The sequence below is a fragment of the Mercurialis annua genome, linkage group LG2, assembly GCF_937616625.2.
Source record: "Mercurialis annua linkage group LG2, ddMerAnnu1.2, whole genome shotgun sequence".
Taxonomy (NCBI): domain Eukaryota; kingdom Viridiplantae; phylum Streptophyta; class Magnoliopsida; order Malpighiales; family Euphorbiaceae; genus Mercurialis; species Mercurialis annua.
In genome coordinates, this window is record NC_065571.1 from 3,151,528 (window position 1) to 3,175,391 (window position 23,864).

At 34.8% G+C, this 23,864-nt stretch overlaps 5 protein-coding genes across 5 annotated transcripts; 2 read left to right on the top strand and 3 right to left on the bottom strand.

The window, feature by feature from the left end:
* Positions 1 to 813: 813 nt before the first annotated feature.
* Positions 814 to 10,504, bottom strand: LOC126667488 (uncharacterized). Its single transcript, XM_050360468.2, has 17 exons — positions 10,028 to 10,504; positions 9,681 to 9,870; positions 9,209 to 9,517; positions 9,010 to 9,099; positions 8,015 to 8,476; positions 7,749 to 7,856; positions 7,167 to 7,297; positions 6,935 to 7,064; positions 5,847 to 6,207; positions 5,229 to 5,749; positions 4,946 to 5,125; positions 4,714 to 4,872; positions 4,331 to 4,405; positions 3,452 to 3,617; positions 2,621 to 2,772; positions 2,077 to 2,292; positions 814 to 1,593 (listed from the first exon to the last, which is right to left on the bottom strand). The coding sequence occupies exons 1-17, from the start codon at positions 10,252 to 10,254 to the stop codon at positions 928 to 930; spliced, it is 4,143 nt and encodes a 1,380-aa protein (XP_050216425.1). The 5' UTR covers positions 10,255 to 10,504; the 3' UTR covers positions 814 to 927.
* Positions 10,505 to 11,510: 1,006 nt separating this feature from the next.
* LOC126669743 (non-specific lipid transfer protein GPI-anchored 5-like) lies at positions 11,511 to 13,340 on the bottom strand. The gene is made up of 3 exons (XM_050363290.2): positions 12,932 to 13,340; positions 12,767 to 12,817; positions 11,511 to 11,875 (listed from the first exon to the last, which is right to left on the bottom strand). Exons 1-3 carry the CDS (start codon positions 13,254 to 13,256, stop codon positions 11,745 to 11,747), a joined length of 507 nt encoding a protein of 168 aa, XP_050219247.1. The 5' UTR covers positions 13,257 to 13,340; the 3' UTR covers positions 11,511 to 11,744.
* A 1,715-nt stretch (positions 13,341 to 15,055) lies between these two features.
* Positions 15,056 to 16,527, top strand: LOC126667065 (non-specific lipid transfer protein GPI-anchored 20). Its single transcript, XM_050360028.1, has 4 exons — positions 15,056 to 15,476; positions 15,586 to 15,612; positions 15,900 to 15,959; positions 16,134 to 16,527. Exons 1-4 carry the CDS (start codon positions 15,143 to 15,145, stop codon positions 16,352 to 16,354), a joined length of 642 nt encoding a protein of 213 aa, XP_050215985.1. The 5' UTR covers positions 15,056 to 15,142; the 3' UTR covers positions 16,355 to 16,527.
* An 801-nt stretch (positions 16,528 to 17,328) lies between these two features.
* Positions 17,329 to 18,491, top strand: LOC126668948 (uncharacterized). Its single transcript, XM_050362209.2, has 2 exons — positions 17,329 to 17,824; positions 18,051 to 18,491. The coding sequence occupies exons 1-2, from the start codon at positions 17,518 to 17,520 to the stop codon at positions 18,398 to 18,400; spliced, it is 657 nt and encodes a 218-aa protein (XP_050218166.1). The 5' UTR covers positions 17,329 to 17,517; the 3' UTR covers positions 18,401 to 18,491.
* Positions 18,492 to 21,364: 2,873 nt separating this feature from the next.
* On the bottom strand, positions 21,365 to 22,890 carry LOC126668947 (GLABROUS1 enhancer-binding protein-like). Its single transcript, XM_050362208.2, has one exon. It carries the CDS (start codon positions 22,765 to 22,767, stop codon positions 21,616 to 21,618), a length of 1,152 nt encoding a protein of 383 aa, XP_050218165.1. The 5' UTR covers positions 22,768 to 22,890; the 3' UTR covers positions 21,365 to 21,615.
* Positions 22,891 to 23,864: the final 974 nt, after the last annotated feature.

The window sequence follows — 23,864 nt, forward strand, 5'->3', positions numbered from 1 at the left end:
CTTTACCTTTTTTTTTACCTCGTCTCGATTTTTTTTTACTTAATCCATGTATTTTACTATTTCTCTTTACTTAGTCCTACAACATACCAAAATTAGGAGGTGTTGTGCATTATTCGTTAGTTAACAGTGAACAAATTTAAAACACTTTTTCAATTAAAAATACTAAAAGCCACGACTATTAGGAAGGAAACAAGAGGATATATATATATATAGAGAGAGAAAAAAGTATTATATCACCTATTTAATTTTTTCTACTGTACCGGAGAGTGCACTTTTCAAGGACTAAATAAAGAAAAATGATAAATCACATTAACTTTAGGATAGGTTATTATGTTATGCCATTTCTAAAACCAAACCGACCAAATCAAAATTTATCATCAAATCTAACCTACTGAAAGTCATCAGTTCAATCATTTTATTCAGTATGTTGGATATTTTGCTTATTATGCTTCCAAGAAGCATTACGTGTTTCTGACTCAAACATTTTGTACAAGAATATGACCTTTTAGAATCTTACAAATTAAGTATGGAAAGCAGAAAATTCTGGAGGAAGAAGATTACTTGTCTAGGCACAGAGCAATTCAATTACATGTAGGGATACACATAAACCAAATCAATAAATTTAGTTCTATTCAGTTTGACAATTAAAAAAATTAGTTTTTCGATATGAAAGTGAAAAAAAAAATCAGTTAAATTTTGGTATAAACCGAACTGAAAAAACCGACCCTATATAAAAAATTTAGTTAATATCGTCACTCAGGCGGCAGATGCATTGACTTGCAAAATTGTACTGAGCACGAATCGGATCTCTAATAAGAAGAAAAAGAAATAAAATTTCTAAAAAGTAAAATGAATATCAAAGAAACTGAATTCCACAACCTGCAACCTACTGAATTTCTACAGCATTGCAATTCGAAAATAAAATTTTCAAGTAGGCACATTTTGTATGTACATTTGACTACTAAAGACCTGGGAATGAAGTTTCTTAAACACAACTTCTACAGAAGATGTGTCTACATCAAAACTATATCTTTGTCCTCCGTACTGTATGTAGAGGTACCCTTTAGGAGAAAGGGGCGGAGGCAAAATCTGAGACATGAGAGGAAAACACGAAGCCGGAGGAGCCGGCTGATCTTTCTTCTTTAAAGAGTAATATATGTCTGCTAGTAGAAGCCATATAAGATCAGGATCTATACACGCAAGTCCGCGTAATGCATTAACAGACGCGTCATGAAGCCCGGAAACGCCACTACACGCTATTGCCACTACAAGACCACTAACCTTCTTGAGGACGGCTTCCAATGATGAAGAACTCTGTTTGTTTCTGGACAAATCAGCAATCATGTTGAGTACAGCAACCTGGACTTTCAGGCTTGAAACTTCAGCCATGGAGTCGTCTGGAGAAATAGGGGCGCTTCTGTAAGGAAGTTGCAAGGGAATTCTTTGTTCTTTTGAGAAGGGTTTTTTCTGAAATGGGGATGTAGAAAGAAGTTTCCAGAAGTGGGCCCCATCAGTGTGGAAGCGGCGTGAAAAGAAATCTCCTCCACAGATTTGTACTACGGTGGTTATCACACTCAGACATCTCCGAACAGCCTGCCAAACACATGAAGTTATGATACAGCAAAAAGGGTTCACTTTAAATATCACAACAATGATGGAAATTCAACTATTTTACACATCAACTACAAAGACAATTGTTTTGCATTTACAAAAAGTTATGATTAGGGGGTGCAAAAATCGACCAAAACCGAATAACCGGACCGAATTGAAAAATTTGATTTGGTTTGATATTATAATAAAAATTAGATTTTTCGGTTCAGTTCAGTTTTAAACATAAAAAGATTCAGTTAAGTTTTAATGTTAATCGAACTGAACTGAAAAATTGACTGAACTGGCTGATTTGGTCTGGTATGAAAATCTAAATTTCCCCATAATTTGGTTCCCTTCGGTTCTGGAAAAGAGGGGAATTTTGGTTTGGTTTGAACCAAATGGACACCCCTGATTATGATGGTAGTAGTGACCAGCTCATGATTTTGCATTTAGAATAATCAAAGCAAGAAAAAGATGAATATTTACCACTGGAATTTTGTTTCGAATGCAGGCAACCAGGAAAGGCCATATTTTATTCATTGCTGGAAGTAATCTGTTCTCGTCAGTTCCTTCGTCAGCAGCCTCAGAAGCATCTTGAAGATGATATAATGAGTATGAACGAATCATATCTTCAATGGCTTCTTTAGTTTGATTCTCATGCCGATAAGCTTCTTCCACTTTGGCTAGTGTTGTGATGCCATCCTTAACAATAATGTCATTTGATGCAATTAAGCAAGAGTTCAAACCTCTAATGGAATTTTAAGGATTTCAAATTTAAATAGTTCAATTCAAACTTCTAAATTTATATTCAGAATATTTTCGGTACCAATAGCAGCTAAACTTAAAATAACAACAATATTTGAAAATTGAAAACTATGGGATTCATATGACTATTATTTGTCTAGAAGCTAGTTCGCTTAACAATTGAAATCATATATAACACAACACACTTATTTCTTAATAGCTTAAAATCATCAAGTGGAATGCGTGCACATTGTGAAAATTTAAGAAAAATAAGCAAGATAGATACCTCAACTATATCAAGGGCTATTAAGCAGGCTGCTTGTTTCGTTGAAGCTAGTAGAGGGGCTGCGGCAGTTAAGCATGAACAAGCAATTGATCCCACTGTTCTTCTGAATCTTCTGGAATCATTCAACTGGAACAAAACACTCTCCCATTGCTCTACATGGATCATCATATCGTATCATAGTAAGTACACAATTCTCAAAAATACAATTCAATAGACGGTGATAGGAAAGCAGTAAATTGACATGAAATCAGGTACTTCTTTGTTATGATATATTCAGAATCTATTCAACAAAATAACAAAAAAAAAAAAACAGGACAGAACCAATTGATAATTAACCTGCTGCTAGAGGGGAAAAAGTAACAAATGAGATGAAATGGGGTAGACATAACAAACCATCCACTGATAAAATCCAGAAGAAAGCAACAAAATTATATAAATCAAGCCATAATCAAAATGTTAGCTTATCAGATAACACCGTTACTAGACATAAGTAGGACCCAAATTGAACCTGAGAAAGAGTACAGGTTTCAACTCGAGGGATGCCAAAGAAAACACTTTGTTGGCCAGGCACGACTACAAAATCTATGAAAACAGAATAAATGGGTTGGTGTATCACGGCAAAGCTCGTGTCATGACAAAGATATGACCATGCCAGGCACAAAAGAAGTTCTCTTTTCTGTTGTGAAGATTCCTAAAATAGCTAAAAAGTAAGTTGCAATATATACCTCATTTAAGCATGTCAAGCAATGCCAGGCAACCTGTACAATCAGATAAAATTTGATGCTAACCATTTACACAGAAATGCTACAAACAAGAATGGTAACTAATCACCTAAGTCCACTTGTGACATAATAGTGTCGCTGCCAGAATGTGATGGTGCATCTTGGCTGGATTTCTCTTTATCCACTCTGGCCTTCACGTGTGCAAGATATGATTCTGCACTAGCAGGCAACAATGAAGCCTCGCGTTTTGATGCCTTGGTAATTTCAGCTACGGCCTAGAGATTAAAAATTTGATTTTAAGATGATTTCGTGGATGCAATGATGTGGATTATAATGGGAAAACTGAAAATCACCATCTCCAAAAAGATGAACTCCTAAAAAGTTGCAATACAGCAGGAAATTTAACACTGCATAATCCTTCCATCAAATGCCGACTTGGCTTTGACTTTAAGATAAAATTCTAATTCTGGTTCAGATATGAAAACATTTATTGTTTTCAATTACAACGCAAGTCTTACAATTTCAGCGGTATATGTGCCAGTACTTCTCAATAAACTGAAACTGGCAATTCTACTTTGAACTAACAACATTACCTAGCGCAAGTTCCCTATGCTATATACTGATGCTTTCCTCAATTTCATCTATGTGAACTGAATTGAAGAATATTTTCAGTATTATTACCATAAATTCCTGGTTAGTTCTCATATTTTCTTGAACTATGAATGGGCCTATGTCAAAAGAGGATTTTAAGTCATCAGCAATTAACATCAATTTTGACATGCGAAGATATCTAAGAAGTAAAAGAGAAATTCCACCACGGTCAGATGCCACTCCAACACAGTTATCCCAAGCTTCGTTTATTTTCAAAAGTATGCGGACCACCAAGTATTGCAGCATGTCGACAGTTTAGAATTTGCAATACAATTACAAAGCAAGCAAAATTGACAAATCTAAGAGCTACCGTAATTAAAGAGTATGTTAATATGACCTTCATAAAGGGAATAGTCAATTCTGGGTGTTGATGCCTGCCGAGAATCTCCAGTTCTTGTGACGCAGAGCGCATCTGTACAGTATTACAACATTAATCCATAAGCATTCAATTCAGTTCAAAGTGCTAATGTGAGATCAATGAGGTTAAAAGAAAGATAGAAAAAAATAAAAATCAGGAAGCTATATTTTGTAGAAAGTGCATGTGAAAGAGAGAAATCCTTAATTACTTTAAATACAAGAACTCAAATCAAATCTTGAGAAGGAGCACATTGATGATGAAGTTTCAAAGAACTGACAAGCAGCACAGATTTTCCTCAGGGTTCTGATGAACTTGAGCAAGTGAATTATTCAAATAAAAAAACTTGGTACACAGAGACGTACCGGTTCCTCCAATAATGGCATTATTTTATGAGCCACGCCAATGTAAGAAAGCATGGAAGCAAGAACATTAGGAACATGTGGATTAAGATCTAAATGACGTAACTGCCGACATATTGAATCAACTATGTAGTCTGCATTGGCCAAGACTAACTGCCCAACCTGCATAATATCAATTAGAAAGGGTCATGACATAATCTTGCAGAAAGAAAAAGATTTTGTTACAGAAACTCACTGTCGCATAGCCAGATGAAGCAGAAAGAACATGTAAAACAGCATCAGAAGCACTTCTAACATGGAAGTTTGAGGATATAAGACCCTCAAGCAACAGATAAAGAGATGAGTGTAGAAATCCACTAGAAGCAAAATCTTTTCCAAGGCACAGAGCAAAGGTACCAATGCCATCAATAATAACCTGTTGTAGAAAACAAAACGTAAAATCCTTGCTTTATACATGAAGAATGATGTTTAACATTTGCAGGATTCAAGAAACTAATAAGAACAAAACGAATAAACACCTGGTGTAGCATAGCAGTATCATGAAAGAAGTGCAAAGCAAGTTCTTCAACTTCACCATCAGGTTGAATGCGTGAAGGTCTATGATCCACCGGAAGATCCCACACTTCAGATGATAGATATTCATGTAAGATTCTTCCAATACAGTCAATCAAGGAACTCCTTGAAGCCTTTAGCAGTGAAAGCTTCCAGATAGACTGAGTAAGCTCAGGACTTTCAAATGTGAAATGACCACTGGCACCTCTTGCATCAAATTCTTGAATCTCTTCCCTCTTAAACACGGACTTCTCAAACATATTTGTAAGACTATCCACTGACTGATATGATAGACCAAACATCATCTCATTTAAGATACATGCAGCAGTACTGGCCTGCCGCAGTAATTGTCCTGAGCCAGTTCTGTTATACCAAGACTGCCAGCTCTCGTTATTGTATTCTTTAACACGGACTTCAGATATCAGTTTACGCAGGTAATCAAGTGGGATATCGGTGACAACAGATATATGCCCTTCACTTCTGAAATCTAGAAACAAGCAAAAAGAAAGATACTTGGCTTTAGCACAAAGCAGATATGGTAATAATTTAAAACAAGAAACTGAATTTCCATGAGTCGAAATGACCTGCCATTAAAGATAAACCTACTAGTCTAAGAATTCCTGCAAGAGCCTGGTATAACTTCCGACTGCCAGCATAAACAAACCAAGGGGGCATGCGGGGAATTTCATATTTACTCTCCAAAGTTTCTGATGATCGAATTCTTATTCCTTGAATATCATAAAATTCTGAGATACCAGAGGAAGCAGCATCCATGACAGCCTGGTGACAATTGGCAGAGAGAGAACTAGCTTTCAGCTCAGCAATAGAAGGAAGATAACCAACAGACGATGGCCTTGCCAAGGTTAGCTTGTTAAGAGCACCAGCAAACACTGAATTTGGACCCAGACAGAGAGCAAAAACATCCAAGAATCTTGCAGCTGTTACCTATGCATTTAAAAAAAGAACAGGCACCGGTCAGAAACTTACCTCTGTATTGACAAATGAAACAAAAACAGACTCTGAAGCTTCCTTCAACCAAAAAGTAAGCCCATTGGACAAAAGGACTCTCCTGAGTTACTCTAATAAAATAGTCAAGATTGTCTGCTCAAAGTAGATAGCCAAAATAGTAGGTTTCTTCCACCATATAGTAGAAAGCAAAACCAAACTAGTTCGGTATTTGTTAAACAATGTAGAAACTCCATGGGCTCGAGAGCAGTAGGTCAAACATCACAACGGTGGCCATATATGTGAGGTTAGAATCCATCTTGTACAAAATTAATTGGGTTGTACTAAGAACCAATCTTCTCCACTTATATACCACTAACTTCCTTATACATTCCCCTCGTGGTACTACATTCTCCAAAAATAATTATAACAGCCATGAACTTATTACACTCAAGTTAATCATTCAGCACAGTTAATTCATGACATTGTGTAAATAGTAATGTAGCCATGATACATTTTATATACTATCACTAAGCACAGTTGTTTCATGGTATTATTTAAAGATCTTGCTGGTTGGCTCCACTTCAAAAAGCATGAATGGGAACATTATGATCCACGTATCAATAAAAAAAATTCAAATAAATGATGAAGGTAAATCATCAAAAGAAAATAACTAAGGGAATTTGTCAACAAAAAACACTAACTACTTATGAACACAATAACATACCGGGGAAAGAAGTTGATCCAACAGAAATTGAGGACCAGAAAAATATACGACCACAAGTAATTGCTGGGCATGTGAGAGTGCCAGGGACTCTTCGTTGCTCAGGATCACTTTCGGAAGCTTCTCAATGAGCCTTCATAGGTTCAAATCAAAAAATAAAATTCTTAGTAGGACAGTTGCTTCCAATTCAACAAATGTTTTATGCGCCAAAATGTCTAGTTTCAAATTAGCACACCTGCCAAATATCTCTGCCATATCCTGTTGTACGTGATGTTTTCCACTTGAAGATAATAAATATTCAAAGAACTCCCGAGCTTGAGCTGACAAATCTTCGAAATCATCAACAATCAAGACACACAAGCATTCCTGCAGTGATACCAGTCAGAATATGCATCAACTCAAGAAGGTCTCACCCAGCACAAAAGTGGCGTACCCAGAATTGTGGGGGCGGGGGGGTGTTGAAGGACTACATGTACAATATAAGAGTAGTTGGAGGACTTTAAAGGCAAAAAAAGTGGCCTAGGGTGGGCAGTGGCCCCAGTCACTCCTCTTTCGTTCTGTCCAATTGTAATATAAACTTAAATTTAGAGGTTGAAATCCGTCCATCCATATTGAATAATTTTACAAATGAGAGGCCGATGTCCCAGTCTCTCACAATCAGTCGCCAACCAACTCTCTAATCTAGCCAGTGAGATAGAAAATACGATAGAGAAGGTTATGTTTTAGTTCATTTTTTTTTTCAAATAAGTTTTACTTTACAATAATTAAAAGATGAAAAAATATTGCCTATAAGTGTCAATGTAAGTTAGCAACTTACCAGAAGCAGCAATCTGCTGTCTTTCAGAGTATAACTACACTTTGATAAGAGTCCTTGTATAGCAGCCAACAGTCCTTGTCTCACCTTTTTTGCTGGATGAATACAGATCTGAATAAAATGTAAGTGATTTAACAATTAACAGTCTACAAAAGAATTGAGGAAGACATGTCAACTAAGACTTGAGATTTATTCAGAAATTTTGATACATATGCTATAGCCTTGAGAACAGCTTCAGCAAAACACCAAAATGGAATGTAAAGACATACATGCGGAAAGGTTGCAACCAAAAGTTTACTCAAATGTGCTGAAGTTTTCTCAATCCAACCTCTTGTACGGTCCACATGCAAAGGCCCTATTTCCTTTCCAAGTTTGTTGTGAGCATTGGTAACCACATTTTCTGGTTCAACAATTGATTCTTCAGCCACCATTTCTCTCTGACTTAGACTGCTATTGGGCAAATGGCGAAGCTCATCCATAAGTGAATGGACAGATTCGTCTTTGTTTGAACTAAACCCAGCCATGACATTTGGAGATACATCAATGCTAGAAAAGTTAGCATCATCCCCAAGAACTATCATAAGATACTCAGCCAAGCCTCTAATTGCTTGGTTAGTAGCCTCCCCACTGCCAGCTGCCCCACTTGTCATTGATTTTGAAACATGCAAAACTTTGGCAAATTGACTAACAACACCAGGCAGAAAGAAAGCCAATGCATCTGCGGTCCCAACCTGCATAAATTAAATTGTTTTGCAATTAAATTAGCCAATGTATGACATAAGGAACAAGGCATTTTCAATAAAATCAAGGATTCACAATACATTAACAAACCATTTAATTCAAAGGGCCTTGTTCTTTTTTAGTCGTAGAGATAATACTAAGGGAAGTATCTAATAGCAAAATCACATTAACAGAAAGAAATTTGATCTCTAACAGAGCTTAATCTTATTCTATCAAGAACTAAAGAAACACCCTACAAAGAAGTCCAGGAGCAGATAAGTTTCTCATTGCATCTCCAGTCCCAAAATAAATCATAGTTATATATATCATATCAACAAAATCCACAAACTTGGAAAAAGCCATCGAATTTATTCAATCCATCTAAAAGCTAAAGTTTAAATAATTCAAACTTCAAAGGTTTCCAGACCAAAGCATTCACAGAAAAAAAAATAGTGGAGCACTCGGTTAAAAAGCAAATGAATCACTGTATGTGTGGGACTTCAGTCCCTTAAGCCCTAGTGGGTTACTAGGATTAGGTAATCACCTTAGATACAAGCACACGTAAAGTCAAAAAGGCCTCAACACGGAGCTTTCCACTGCCTCGGTGTCCCCTTGCAGCCTCAGTATCTGCAGCCTGGGCACAAAATCCATGATTTGTTCGATTGAAAAATAGGATGAAAGATTTAGGAAAGACAAAACTATATCAAGTTCTTAGAGAAAAGCAACTAGGAAAGTGCAAGTACCTTTAGTAGAAGTGATAACCAGTGTCCAACAGCAGCAGCAGCAGCTTGTGACTGGAGAAATGCAAGTGAACATTCCCCCTGTTCTAAATCATACTTTGGAGGTCTATTACCCAAATCCTGTATATCATGACTTTCTAACAAAGCAGGCAAAGCAAGACTTTGCTTGCACGAACAAGTTTCATCTGAGCATGGAAGGAATCTCAAAAGTAGAGACTTAAAACACTTTATTACTCCTTCACGAAACTCTTCTGAGGCCTCAGAGGGAGAAAGCAGAGCCGCATGAGTCAATTTTTTCATCAGCACAACCATCTAAGCACATAATCATATTGATTTTGAAGGTTAGATATAGCTCGATCCATATTGAGGTAATAGTAAGCTAATTGCACTAGCTAAATAAGTATATATTAAGAAATATCCATTAAATATAGCATAGAATATAAAAATGGCTACATTTTGAAGGAAAATTAGGTACCTGATCCACAGATCCTAAATGACATTTATAGAGAAGCTCCTCCAAACACTGCAAGACATATTCTGCAACTTTATCACTCACTTTACGAGGCAAATTCGAGACATTAATCGCGGAGGCCTCGTTTCTCTTTGCTTGTGCTCTACTGTCAACTGCTGCATCCAATAGAAGCAGCAAAGGGAACAAAGTATAGCTGAAACATATCATGATATACATGACAAAAATTACACGTGTTAATTTCTTGAATTCAATTTAAACTGCAAGTTAACTGAACTCAATTTAGTCAATTCTAATACTAATTGCAATTAAAACGATGAAATTAGAAGAAAAAAAGTAGAAGATAGACTTACTCAAAGAATGGTTGGAGAACAGCTGAGGGAGAGGATTGGAGTAACTGCAGAAGTGAAGCGATTGCAGAGAAATTTTCCTTTTTAGGGTTTTGGAGAAGTTCTAGAAGCTCTAAGCAGTATAGCTTCAGCTGCGTAAAAACGCTGCTATTGTGTAATTCTGACGATTCTACTGATTCGTCGCCGTCGCCGTCGTCGTCTACTCCGGTGAGATTATTGAAATCTTCCATTTGTGTAAATTATAAATTATGGATTACAGAAGTTTAATTTTTAGTTTTGTTTAATAAGTTAATTTGGAAGAGATTCAATTGAAGAGAAGAAGAGAACAGAGGCGCGAATTTGAAGTGAAGTTCAGTTATGTTCCGGAAACTGGAAGTGTCAAATTGAGTTTGATCTAGTAACATTGTCGTTCACACGACATAATGAGTGTCGCTTGCTAAATCAATCTTGTCGTTTCACTCTCTGGAATAATAGTTTAGGGAGCTGGCTGAGTTTGGGTTAGATTATAAATTTGCAAACAATTTAAACATATTTTTTTTGCCAAAGAATTTAAACATATTGATAAGTGTGAAAATTGAGAAAAAGAAAAAGATAAATTTCGATTTAAATTGACCATCAAATTAAAATCTAAGCTAATTGACCATCACTTGTAAGTTGAATGAGAACGAACACCAATACAATTCATCTAACACAAAAACGAACACCAATACAATTCATCTAACACAAAAAAATAATAAATTTGGATTGTGGTTAAACATGTCTCGGGTTATAAATAAAATAACGTGTCGTATCCGAGTTGACACTCAAATTCATTCAATCTGTTTATAAGCTGACTTAAAACTTGTTTTATCTGAATTGACGCTCGAACACATTCAACCCATTTATAACATGACTTAAAAAGTATTGTATCTAAAGTGACTATCAAACCTATTCCATTTGTTTTTAACATGACTTAAAGCGTGTCATGTCGTGTCAATATGAACTAACGTATATCAATAAATACGTGAAATGTGTTGTTTTAGTGTTATCTATATTCCACTTATTTAAATAAATTGGTTAAACGTATCGTGTTAATATAACACACTCAGTCAATATATTATAAATAAATTAAATGAGTCATTTGGTTATGATCTATCATTGACCTACCGGATCGATTAAATAGGTTATACAGATTGACATGCATAATCCATTTGAATTTTTTATTGTGTTTGTATTGACACGATTATTAAATAAATTATGTTCATGTTGATATGATTATTTAATATGTTATGTTCGTGCTAACTCTAATTATATCAACAAAGTAAGTTGATATAATAATAATACGACTCGTCAAATAAATAAGACCCGTCAAACCGTTTTGACACCCTTAATAAATCTGTGATGAGTCTAAAAATAGATTTTTAATGTAAGAATGTGTGGATCGTTAGGGCAATAGGTAATGATATGATGACTATTATTTTAGAGAAATATTGTGGTAGCATGAACGAACACAAACGAAAGCTTGCTTTTTATTGTACTGATAAATATAACGAAGCAAGACTATTACAACAGTTTAAGCAATCATAAATCACTCCCACAATACACACTTAAAAGCAATTAAAGCTTTAATTTGTAGACCATACAATACATTAAACGAAGCACACCACACAAAATATAAAAACTCAAATAGGTATAGATATGTAGAAGCTCAAAGACACCGGTGACCGGCCCCGGGTAAAAGTCAGAAGAAGCTGCTGAAAGTAGAGCCGCATGATGCCATGAACATTGCAAAGAGAGCCATTTGAAGAATCGTATCGATGTTCAGGCCACCTGAAGAGCTCTCTGCAGTTGTTGGAGTTGCTTTAGATCCTCCTGCACCCACCGGTTCATCATCATTAGCACACAAGCTTTTACATTATGTAAACAAACATCATGCACAAGCATGAGGCAGCTGTAGTGGATGGAGATAATTGATTCTCATTGTACTCAAACAATCACTTATTTCAAGTTGATGATGAAACTTTGCTTAGTTTTATTTTAATTATTAAATTTTAATTTCATATTTACGAGAGATTTTCCGGTCATAACAAACTTGACAATCGTATTTTATTTTATTTTTAAAATTTATCATATATGCATAATTTTATTTCAGCGTGAAGTTTAAGAATAAATTATGCATGCGTAATAAATTTTCATACAAAAATAAACCAAAATCAATTGTCATATATATATATATATATATTTTTGACAGAAAAATTTCTTTGTTGAAATAAATGTAAAAGTTTACTCACCAAAATAAATAAAGCCGGTAATTTAGATGTCATGAGAATTCAATTACCCCATGGATAGTGTAGACCTTGAGGGTTTATGATAAAATTAACAAATTTATCGTAAACAAAGATCGTATTAGCTTGGTCCAACATTTTTAGAATTTTTATTAGTTATATTCATATAGCAAATAGAAAAAGTGGATAGGATAAAAATAAACTCTATTTGACCCCCTTAACTTATTTTTATGACAAATGGGTCCTTAACCGGAGAAAAATGAATAAAAATCAAGAAATTATTTATCCAATTAATAAGAAAATTATTAAAATTTTATAATATTATCAAACAAATTATGAACCTTTCCTCCAAATATGGACTAGTTTATCATGATAATAACTTAAGATACTAGATTTTATTTTATTTTTATCAATTAATATGTTTGTCAATTTGAGCATAGCGTGAATATATTAATTCATTTTGCCTTTGAAGAATGACCTGGCAAACCTCCAGGAGAATCAGCAGAATACATAGCAGGTCCATCAGCAGCTGCAAAAGAAAATGAAATTAATTATAAGTAATATTATATATGTTCAGTACCCTGTTAGAGTCAATAAAGATAAAAAAAAAAACACTTGTGATAAATTGTAGCAATATTAGTACCATTGCACTTGCTAACAGGAGGGGTCTGCACATTACAGGCAGCAGGAAGTGCTAGCGCAAGTGTCTGGTTAATAGTAACCCCCAATGAGGCACCACCACCGTTTAGTACAGTACAGAGACACTGCGGCTGTGACCGGACCACACTCGCCAGCTGCGAGCAGCACGAAGAAGACGGAGTCGACGAGCTTCCACTTACAAAGTTTAGGCACGGAGCTAGACTAATGATCACATTGCTGCAACTGTCTGATTGAGCCGTGGCTCTAGCCCACCACATGGCCACAAGGAGAATAACTAGATTTGTGTTGATTATTCCCCTTGAGGCCATGTTGGTTAATTAGTAAAACTTGATTCTTGAAAGCGTTACTGATTGAATTTTCTGTTTATATGAAGATTGTGTACAAAATGTTGTTCATGTAGAGGCTAATTTATATGGTTAATTTTTTTATTAGTTTATTGAAATAGTAGACTTTTTATGTGAGGCCTTGGTGAACTAGAAATACAATATGAGGTAAGATTTGCAATTGTCTTATAAAACTAATTACGTGCCATTTCACAATTCATGTATCATGTATGATTTTTAAGATACATTGTACATGAGTTCAAATAATCATGCTGCTTGGAATTTTTGTTCACACTTCACAGGCAGCACTGAGTGTAACTAGACTTATTTTTTATATGGAGTAGCAATTTCTAGAAATATATTTTCTGGAGTTTTCAAGAATTAATGAGATGGGCATCTCTATAATAAGTACTGTTTATTTGAGGGGGAAAAAACCATTTGAAATCTTATTTTCTCAATCGACTAGTATAATGTTATGGAATTAGTTTTTATATAGTCCGTATTGAAGTGGAAGGCCCTCATGGTACTAGTATTTTCAGAATTTGTTCGCATGGTTCTAAAGTATTGTGAAAATGTTCTTTGAAAAATGGATTTAGCATAGTAACATGTCCATAAACAAGTAATTATGCAATAGATGTGTGTAACATTATTTAGCAACACATGTGTGTAACATTATTTAGCAACACATTTAAATTTATTTTTGTTATTTAAACAATTAACACATATCTAAAATAGAACTCTAAGTGTTTGGGAAAATAAAATATATTCAGGGACTTGATTGTATTGAATTAATAATTTTAGAATAAACAATTAGGAGTTTATTCTATGAATAGCCCATTTTCAAGTCTTTAAACTGTACCACTTTTGATTATCTGGTCCTTAAACTAATATTTGTTATTTTCTAATCCTTCGACTTAGCGAAAATGCATGTTAAAGTCTCTAATTAACGAAAATGATGTTGTCTAATGTAAATATTTCCGTTTTGAAAATGTAATGAAACGACGTCATTTTTGTTACTCAACGCGCATTTTTATGTAGAGGGACCAGAAAGAACAAAAATTAGTTTAAGAACCAGATAATAAAAAATGGTATAGTTTATGGAACTGAAAATGAATTATTCCTTTATTCTATAATTGGATGAGTAGGAGTTGAACCATCACTTAATAATGGAAATGCATGGCCTTTTCTGATATGGGTATCTGTTTTATAGTCTTTCTTCTTCTGGAAAGGCTTAACAACCTCAAAATTAAGGATTCATAAAATACAATACCAAATGATGAACAAATGTGCAAAAATTTGTCAATTGCATTTAGATAACTTATGAGAATGTTAACCTTAGAGGTAATAATAAGACCATAATTAACTTTTGAATGGTTTATTAATTTTTTTATTTAATTTATTCATTGTTATATTTTTAATAAAAAAACTTAACGAATATGATGAGAAGTAACTCATTTTCTTACTTTCACATTAAAGATGAAAAAATCTCATTTAAATAGACAAACGCAGACGTTGAAGATTTATGTTTAAATTTTTCTGCGCATTTTACACAAAGAAAATATTATTGAAACCACTCGATCCAGGTCGGTTCTTTTGAGTTTTGACACAAAAGAAGGGAAATTTTTGTAGTTGGCCTCAATTGAGCCAAAAGGCATAGAGTCCACATCATAAAATCCAAGTGGCTAACCCACATTTTTTCAGCACACACAAATTAGTTAAAGTAGTTGAGCTTCAAAATCAATAAACCTACCTCTAATTTCCTCCTATAAATTGACTCATATTTTCTTCACCAAGCACACCAAACTTCAAGAACCAATCATCTCCAATTTTCTCTTCCAACACCACAAAACAATTATTCTTTTAAAACCATAATGGATTTTTCTCTACAATTTTCAAGAATTATAACTTTAGCTTATACATTCTTGATTTTTCTTCCTGCTCATGGCCAAATCACTACCCCATGCACACCTTCATTGCTAGCTTCATTCACTCCTTGCATGAATTTTCTTACAAATAGTACTGCAACTGGTTCTAATCCCACCGCGGATTGTTGCGGTTCGATTAAGAATCTGACCAGTAATGGCATGGACTGTCTGTGTCTGATTGTAACCGGAAGTGTTCCGTTCCAAATTCCGTTCAACAGAAGCTTAGCCCTCTCTCTCCCTCGTGCTTGTAACTTGCCCGGCGTTCCGGTTCAGTGCAAAGGTACATAATTAATTCCTACAATACAAATGGTTAATTAATATTTTCAAGAATTTGTGAAAAATATAGTTAAGATACCTTGAATTAATTTAATTTTAATTTTGTCTTGCAGCCTCTAGTTCTCCACTTCCTGCTCCAGGTATAACTTCTGTTACTGTTTTACTATGTTGCACGAAACTTTTCAAATTTTAATTTATGTTTTTCGTTTTCGGCACGAAACTCTATATTTATAACATTCTTGTGAAAAAAGTGTCGATTCGTCCATTTTACTCTCATTTCAGCGTTTTTCATATTATTTTAAATGTACTTCATCATAGTTAACGAGTGTATATATGACAATTAATCATATAAATAATAATTGAACGTCGATAATTTGCAACAAATAAATTTTTTGAATAGCAGGAGTAATATGTTATTGATCTGCAGGCCCTGCCTCACTTGGACCGACTCAATCTCCTCGGAATTCTCCATCAACTAGTCCTACAGGTAATAACCAGATAATTTTTACTTGTATTGCACGGAAATTTGTCGAGTTTAATATTTAAAAAGTTTAAATTTGTAATTGTATAAATGTTTTCTTTTCCGTGATATATAGAATTTTACTGATCATAATATAAGCACTGGTACGTAATAATACTAACAATTGTGATAATTGAGCAGCTTCAGTTGTTCCTGAGCCAACTTCATCAACTAGTCCACCAGAAACCAGCACAACACCACTTCTGACTCCACCGTCGCCAACAACGAGCAGCGGTACCCCGACATCGGCAGCCGGAAGCCGCCCGGTCCTGACTCCACCATCGTCTGCTGTCTCCGCTTACAGCTTTTCACCTTCTCTTCTGCTATTTGCATTAGCATGTCTAGTTTTGAAAAATTACTAGATTGCTACTTGTAATTTATTAGTAGTAACATTCTTTTGTTTGGGTGTGTGATTATTTATTTTGTGATTACAGTTTACATGTTGAGAGCCCTATTGGGAGATTATTTATTGAGTATTATCTGTATTATTTTTATGTTTTGGTGAATAAAATATTTACTTATTTTATTATGGCAATTCACTAGTTGATTAGTCATGGTTAGTCAATTGCTAATCAAGTCTAGCCAATCACTTTAAAAGATAACTTCCACATGAAAACAAATGGAACAGAGGAGTTTTTATTCGAGAAAAATGCCATTCTAGTTTCTAAATTTAAGCGTCATGATCAATTAACTCACACTTAATCGTTTTTATTAATTAAGAATTATATTCTGCATTTTTAGATTAATTAACTCTCAAATTGTACGAAATAAATGAGTTCAGAAACTGTGACAATTAAATTTACGAGTTAATTGACCTAAAAATAGAGAATATTGTCCTTCATTGACATAACAGTTGAGAATAACTAAATTTCAGTTACTTGATTTTGATACACAATATCAAAGAACCGTGATGACCCTTTATTCATTTTCATTTCATGCAATATTCATTCCTTTGTCATAAACTTAAGGCCTCCCGGTATGTAAAAGTAAAAGTAAAAGTAAACTATGACTTTGCAATTTCATGACTCCTCACAATTTGTGTGACTGGTTTCAATAATTACACCGGAAAAAAAAAAGAAATGCTAAATCACACGAATATATATAACACTAATCACACGAATTTGACTTTTTCAACCAAAATCATAAATGACTATCTTTATGATTTGAAAAATGCCATTCTAGTTTCTAAATTTAAGCGTCATGATCAATTAACTCACACTTAATCGTTTTTATTAATTAAGAATTATATTCTGTATTTTTAGATTAATTAACTCTCAAATTGTACGAAATAAATATAAAGCTTTGAAACTTCTAAAGCGTTTCTAAAATGAAAATATAACGTAAAATTCATAAAACTCGAGAAGTTTCGGTGCAGCATAGCTAACAAGTAAAGGCAAAGAAATGGGAAAAACCTGAAGAGGTTCAATAGGAATGAGATGAGTAAGTTAGAACATGCAAATTAGTCCTACAGTTAACTCATGTATTACAGACATTTTCAAAACATGGTAACCTCTGAACTAAAATCATGAGTTCAATAAAACAATTCCTCATTTGGTTCTTCATCTTCTCACTCAGTCTTCAAGCTCTTACAACAAAAGGCCAAAACCAAGTTTGTTCTCTTGAGGGGATTGACTTAGGGCTTTGCTTAAATCAAGGAAATATTTCTTTCTCCATTGATGCTACGTGCTGCAAAGTTCTCAACAAAGTCGTACGAACCGGCTATAATTGTTTATGTCTGTTAATCGCACAATCGTTTCCTCTTATTAGCACTCCGATCTCATTGCCCTTGTCGGATTGCTTCATTTCTGTGCCTTCTTTGACTCTTTGCAAAGGTAATGCATAATTTTTACAACTTTTTTTTAAATGTTTTGAGTTATTTTAAGATCTAATGAATAAAAAAAATCCAAATCATTTTGATTTTTCATAAATTTTTAATTTGAGCTGATATTGCTATTAACTTTTAAAATTGGTCTAAAATTGGCAAAATAAAAACTTCAAAAGATAGGAGTTTTTGGATCATTAGCCCTTGTTTTTATATATAGGTTCTTGTTTATGCAGTTGTGGCTCCAATGCCAATTACATTTCCACAAAATAGTACAAATCATCCCTATCAAGCTTCTCTACCTGCTCAAGATATGCCTGTATCTCCACCGCATGATCATATAGAATTTACTGTAAATTCAACTGCCAACAACAGCTCGACTGCGCCGGCGTCTCCTCCACGAGAAGAGAACAGCGGTAATATTGCGGCTACGCAACCGCAGTCTGATAAAATTACTTGTCCTGAAACGCCTCTGTTTAAGCAGAAGAATGAGAAATCGAAAGGAGGAAACAAGGCTAATAGTATTTTATTACACCAGAATTTGTTGGTGTTCTTGGCTTTGTTTTTGTGCATTGTAATGACTTAAATCTCTTATTCTAGTTTAGACATTAGACAATCATGTGAAATTTTATATCCATAAAACTTAATCAAGAAGAGGAAATTTAGTCTACTCAAAAGTACGTCCGATGGTATAGTACAAAAATGGGAGCCAAGAAAGGAAGAAGTTGAATAAATGCCTAAGAGATTATCTGCACACAGTTTTACAACTAAACTAAATGAAGACAAACTCGCGATTTTGTGATTTTGCCGTCCTGTTACATGATTAGAAAACCATCATAGACCGGGACTAGGTAAGAATTTCCCTATACTTCACATACTAGGAACTTCATCACCGTACTACTTTCTATTTCCAAGTCTATAAATAGCTTAATCAGTGTACATGACACCAGAGCCTCGTACACTTTTCTGCTCATCGTTACCACATATCATCATAAATAACACAGATTTGGTCATTAGACTCACAATTACAGTAATATGAAAGTTCTTTATTCAACCTCAAAAGAGGAGCACTTTATAAGTACAGAAATGGCAGTCTGTAAGTCTAAACACATCTTAAATTTTGTCAGATGTTTGCCCAAAACATTTTGAGAAATACAGCGTAAAATAGGAAACCGACAGAGAATAGTGCAAAGGAGGAGATGATTAAACTAACCATAGATGACAAATAAAAAGTAGATTCAAATCACAATTAACAACAGTAAAGACTAAAGAACAACAATTTGTCGATTGTCTACGTAAAGCAAAAACTAAAAATGCAGATCAAGCCCTTTGCTCAACAAAGGGTAGGAAATGAGAACATCCAAGTTAACTTGCAAACAGAAGTATGTACACTACATATAAATGCAAAGGTAGCCCTACATATCATGTTCCATCCAAAATTGGATATCCCATAAAACAAGTATAAGCCAATAATTACCAGCTGATGTGAAACTCTCTTAGATCATAAAAGCTCACAGTTAGACAAATATAGCAGACTTCAAAAGTAAATAGTCAATAGAGCTCGTAGAGGCAGTTGCCAACCGACAACGTTATCTAAGAAGAATGGAACTACAAAGGAACAGAAAAAAACTCAACCATAAAGTAATGATAGCATTGTATAGACACGTCAGAACAACCCCTATAAGAGAAGAAGACGAGGGAAGAAGAATTTAACCAGATAAATTAAAAATTGCACTGACCATACATGGATAGCTAACAAGCAACCGGAATTCAGCTTTGTTTAGGGATTCTCAGTCATAAAATTAAATTAATAAAAATTAACAGAATTTAATAAAAGGCGCCCAAGTTAAAGAAAGTTGATAAATAAAGGTTGAAACTGGTAGTCTGATCACATTTCTAAAATAATCGTTACGTAGAGGAAAAGAGATATCCACTTTGCACACACATAATGATTCTACAGATAGAATGTAATAAAATATAGGTTCTACAAGTCATATCATGACCAGTGCTTCCGAAATAAGCATTACTAAGAGGAAAAGACCTATTAAAATTGCGCACACGCGATGATTCTACAGAAAGCATAGAGGACAATCATATTGCTTCTCAAAGTATAGATGTATTAACAACCAAAAAATAAATTTTAGCAACTATTTTCCTTCTAGCTATTCCCAGTATTCTCCACACTCTGCGAACCAAGGCTCCTACATATTCCAAAAGAGTAAAGCCTCTTAAACCAGAGGTAGCTATCAAGTATCTAATATATCAAATATTATACAGCAACATAAACCAATCACGAGCCACTAATACTACAAAATTGAGACAAGATGAACTATATGTGTGAACAAGTACATACCCACTTTACCTATTAATTAATCAATTAGGAATTAACAAGGATCGAACTCTAGATCTTTCGACCTTAGAGTATGAAACCATGTCAAATAACTAATTCACCTATAAGTTTAAACTATTAAGTGAAACTCCAATAATAGTATTATCTCTATTAACAAGCCTATGATCATCATTTTCTTTACTTAAAAGACATTGCATCAGCATAACAACCTAAAGCTGAGCTACAAATGTCACCATCAACCAATCAGATCCTACTTTAAAAACTCCCATAAGTAAATTTTCTAGACACTATTACCATTCTCTATAAAATTCGCATGATGCAACAAGAAGTCTTTTACTCAACCCTAAAAGTTTCCAAATAATAAAATTCAGTCTACTAAACCAAGCGTAAATTGTTTCATATTCAAAGGAATGAATGAGTGTAACTTAAGCCAATCATGAGCCATTTTCAAAACAAAATGCAGTTTTGTTATCACAATCCGAAAGTCTACCAGAAATAGGAGTCATCAAGCACATCAACCAGATAAAACTTACATGAAACATGATCCTGAATGAACTGCCACAATAATGGCCCAAAAATAGCTGAAAAACAGAGCCACAAACATCATATTCATCTACCTTAAAAACTTTGACTAAGCACATTTTTCTAGATCAATGGTATTCTTCTACACAAGCTTGGCATCATGCAACAAGGAGCGAAGAAGCAGATATCATTGATTATCATAGATACTATTTTCTCGCGCAAAATATTCAACAAACACAAACAATGAGATAGACAACTAACTCACACCTATCAGAAAATTGACAGCAGCCAACAGAGTAGCAGTCATGTGACAAACTAAAGTTATCCGAAGCTCTCATAATTAACATAAGGAACAGGAAGAGATAAAACACCGCTCATCAAACTTTATACACTGACAGCAGTATAGCTTCATGTTTCATCTCAAAACACACACATAACACACAAACTGCAAAAGTAGTTTCAAAGTTCTAACCTAGTCCAATTTGGACGTAGCAGTGCTATAAGTGTAGACTCTTCATCAAAAAGCATCAAGAACGTGATAGAATTCCCTATGAGCTGCAAATCAAAACCATGCACACTTTTCAAGAGTCTTCAACTATCAATTCAGGATTGCCTTTTTAATCAACACAAAACACATGGCACAAGAATGCAGATTTTTTTTAGCAAATTATAAATAAATTGCATTAAAAACATAACATAGTCTCATATCGCAAAATAAACCATTAAAGTTATTAACAGTCATATTAGCTAATAAAAAAACTACTACTTAAACCGAAAAATTTAAAATAAACCAAATTAAACATATTCACCGAAATTCCACATTGATGCTTGCCATACAAAAACAACTTCTTCAACTACTTTTTGCTTTGCTGCCACACAACACAGTCGACTCTGCAAAAGCTCTCTTCCACCTTCCCAAAAGCCGAATCCTACTCCTTCTTATAAGAGGCCATGACCAGCTGCGCTTGCTCTTTCAAAAAATCAACTCGATCAATAAACAGTTGCAGGTCAGTCAGTTGCAATTTCTTCCACCTCTCTTCCATCTCAGATTTTTTATGTTCGTCCACCAACTCCATACCCTTCATCGCCACAAAATTTCCCATTTCAGTAAGACCACCAATAGGAAAACGAACACTCTTATCCACTTTCCGGCTAACAACACTATTCAGAATACCAACACTTTTCTCCACTTTCACACCACTATTAGGAACACCAACACTCTTACTCACTTTCTGGCTTTCCTTATCAACATCCAACCCCAATTCAGCCTTCAAAGCAGTCAAATTCTTACTATTATTATTAGCGATCTTTTTTCCTTTACCAGTACCAGTAGACTCCAATCCGGTAATAGACCCATTGACACCCCAAATCAATTTCGACAAGTCATAACTTTTCTGATAATGGGCATTAGAGAACGTCATCTCATCGCCATTTTTTACAATGTGACGCTCAAATTTCTTTTTCATTCTCACTACTTTATCTTTTAACTGTGCCATACTAGCAGGAAAATGAACAGACTTCATAATATAATCATAAAACGAGGTCATATCCTTGTTAGGGTCAACTTTTTTTTCTGCAACAAAATTGATTATACCTTCTAATAGGACTATCTCATCGTCTTCGCTCCAGAGTCTTTCGAACCGCTGTTTCTTATTATCCTCAGAGTTCTCAGAGTTCTTTGTTTTCTTCTTTGTCAGTTTGCTGTCGGCGTCAGCTTCACTGGCCCTTTTCACTCCGGCGGCTTTTGCTGACGGCTTCGGCGGCGGTTTGGATCTGGCGGGTTTGGTTGAGGGTTTTGGTGGCGGTTTGGTTATGGTTTTAAGAGGAGTTGCGTCTAAGGGTTTGGATGCAAGGACAGGGGCGTTGTTTGGTTGGTCTGTTTCCGATTCGGATTCTGACTCGGATCCGGATTCGGAATCGGAGGAGGAAACGGGTTTCGTTGGGGTTTGGGTTTGGGTTTGGGTTTGGGGATCTTCTTCCTCGGAAGAAGATGCTTCTGCGTCTTGTTCTGTTGAGGTGGAACCTTCGTCTTCCTCAGAGGAAGCGGCGGGTGGATCTTCAGAGGGGCGTTTGGGTGCCATCGGAAAAGAATGCGTAAAATTGGTTAGGTCGTTTGGGTGCCGAGCAGAAGTACAGTGGGTGTGGTGGGTTGCTAGGGTTTCCTTTGTTTTGTGCTTTTATTTGATTTTTATCTAATGGATTTGGTCGTTCAAACTTCAAATACTACAATTTAGGTAGTGCGTAATAAATGAAGGAATACTGTAAGTATTATTTTGATATGTTAAATTTTTTAAATCAAATTTTTAAATTATCAAAATGCTAAATAGATTAAGTTGGGAGTAGGGATGGCAATGGGGAGGGGATTCCCCTATCCCCATGGGGACCCCCTAATGGGGCGGGGAATTCCCACCAATTGTCCCCATGGGTACGGGGATGGGGGAAGATTATTCCCCATCCACGAGGGTGGGGAGGGGACGGGGAGTGTAGTCCCCACCCCATGGGGATCCCCATCCCCGTCCACATGGGGACCCGATTTAATTTTATATAATTTATTACACTTTTTAATATATTAGCTATAATTTTTAATAATTTTATTTAATTATCAGAATATTAAGTAATGATTTTTAACGATTTTTTATTTTATTTTAATTATATTATTTTAATATTTAAAGTTGCTGAATATTTTAGATGATTAATTAATTTTTGGATAATTTAATTTATAATTCTTTATTATTATTAATATTGAACAGATCATATTTTTTTCTTAAATGTTTCATGAAAATAATAAAAATATTTAAATATTTATATTAGAATTAGACGGGGATGTGGGGATCCCCATGGGGATGGGGAATCCACGGGTATGGGGATGGAGATGAATTAAACCCCATCAAATAAATGGGGACGGGGATGGGGATTCCCCACAGAAGTGGGGACGGGGACGGGGATAGCTTCCCCAACCCCACCCCGCCCCATTGCCATCCCTAGTTGGGAGACAAAAGATTCCGATGGGTGAAAGAATGCAAATTTAGGTGTCATATGGATGAAAGAGTGCAAATTTAAGAGTTAAAAATATCTTCATCACTTAACACATTAGCTAAAAACACATGTTCATGTGTTCTTTTTTGTTTGAAAAGAATGTTCATGTGTTCTTATTTTATAATCAAACACATCAAAAAAA

Excerpts from the sequence above, each read along its gene's own strand:
- LOC126668948 (XM_050362209.2), top strand. The coding sequence starts at position 17,518 with ATGAGTTCAATAAAACAATTCCTCATTTGGTTCTTCATCTTCTCACTC. Across the intron at positions 17,825-18,050 it reads TTCTTTGACTCTTTGCAAAG|TTGTGGCTCCAATGCCAATT; the intron begins GTAATGCATAAT and ends TTGTTTATGCAG.
- LOC126668947 (XM_050362208.2), bottom strand. The coding sequence starts at position 22,767 with ATGGCACCCAAACGCCCCTCTGAAGATCCACCCGCCGCTTCCTCTGAG.
- LOC126667065 (XM_050360028.1), top strand. The coding sequence starts at position 15,143 with ATGGATTTTTCTCTACAATTTTCAAGAATTATAACTTTAGCTTATACA. Across the intron at positions 15,477-15,585 it reads CGTTCCGGTTCAGTGCAAAG|CCTCTAGTTCTCCACTTCCT; the intron begins GTACATAATTAA and ends TTTGTCTTGCAG. Across the intron at positions 15,960-16,133 it reads TCCATCAACTAGTCCTACAG|CTTCAGTTGTTCCTGAGCCA; the intron begins GTAATAACCAGA and ends ATAATTGAGCAG.
- LOC126669743 (XM_050363290.2), bottom strand. The coding sequence starts at position 13,256 with ATGGCCTCAAGGGGAATAATCAACACAAATCTAGTTATTCTCCTTGTG. Across the intron at positions 12,818-12,931 it reads TCCTGTTAGCAAGTGCAATG|CTGCTGATGGACCTGCTATG; the intron begins GTACTAATATTG and ends TTTCTTTTGCAG. Across the intron at positions 11,876-12,766 it reads TTCTCCTGGAGGTTTGCCAG|GAGGATCTAAAGCAACTCCA; the intron begins GTCATTCTTCAA and ends CGGTGGGTGCAG.
- LOC126667488 (XM_050360468.2), bottom strand. The coding sequence starts at position 10,254 with ATGGAAGATTTCAATAATCTCACCGGAGTAGACGACGACGGCGACGGC. Across the intron at positions 9,100-9,208 it reads GGTTATCACTTCTACTAAAG|GCTGCAGATACTGAGGCTGC; the intron begins GTACTTGCACTT and ends TTTTGTGCCCAG. Across the intron at positions 3,618-4,330 it reads TGACTATTCCCTTTATGAAG|GCCGTAGCTGAAATTACCAA; the intron begins GTCATATTAACA and ends TTTAATCTCTAG.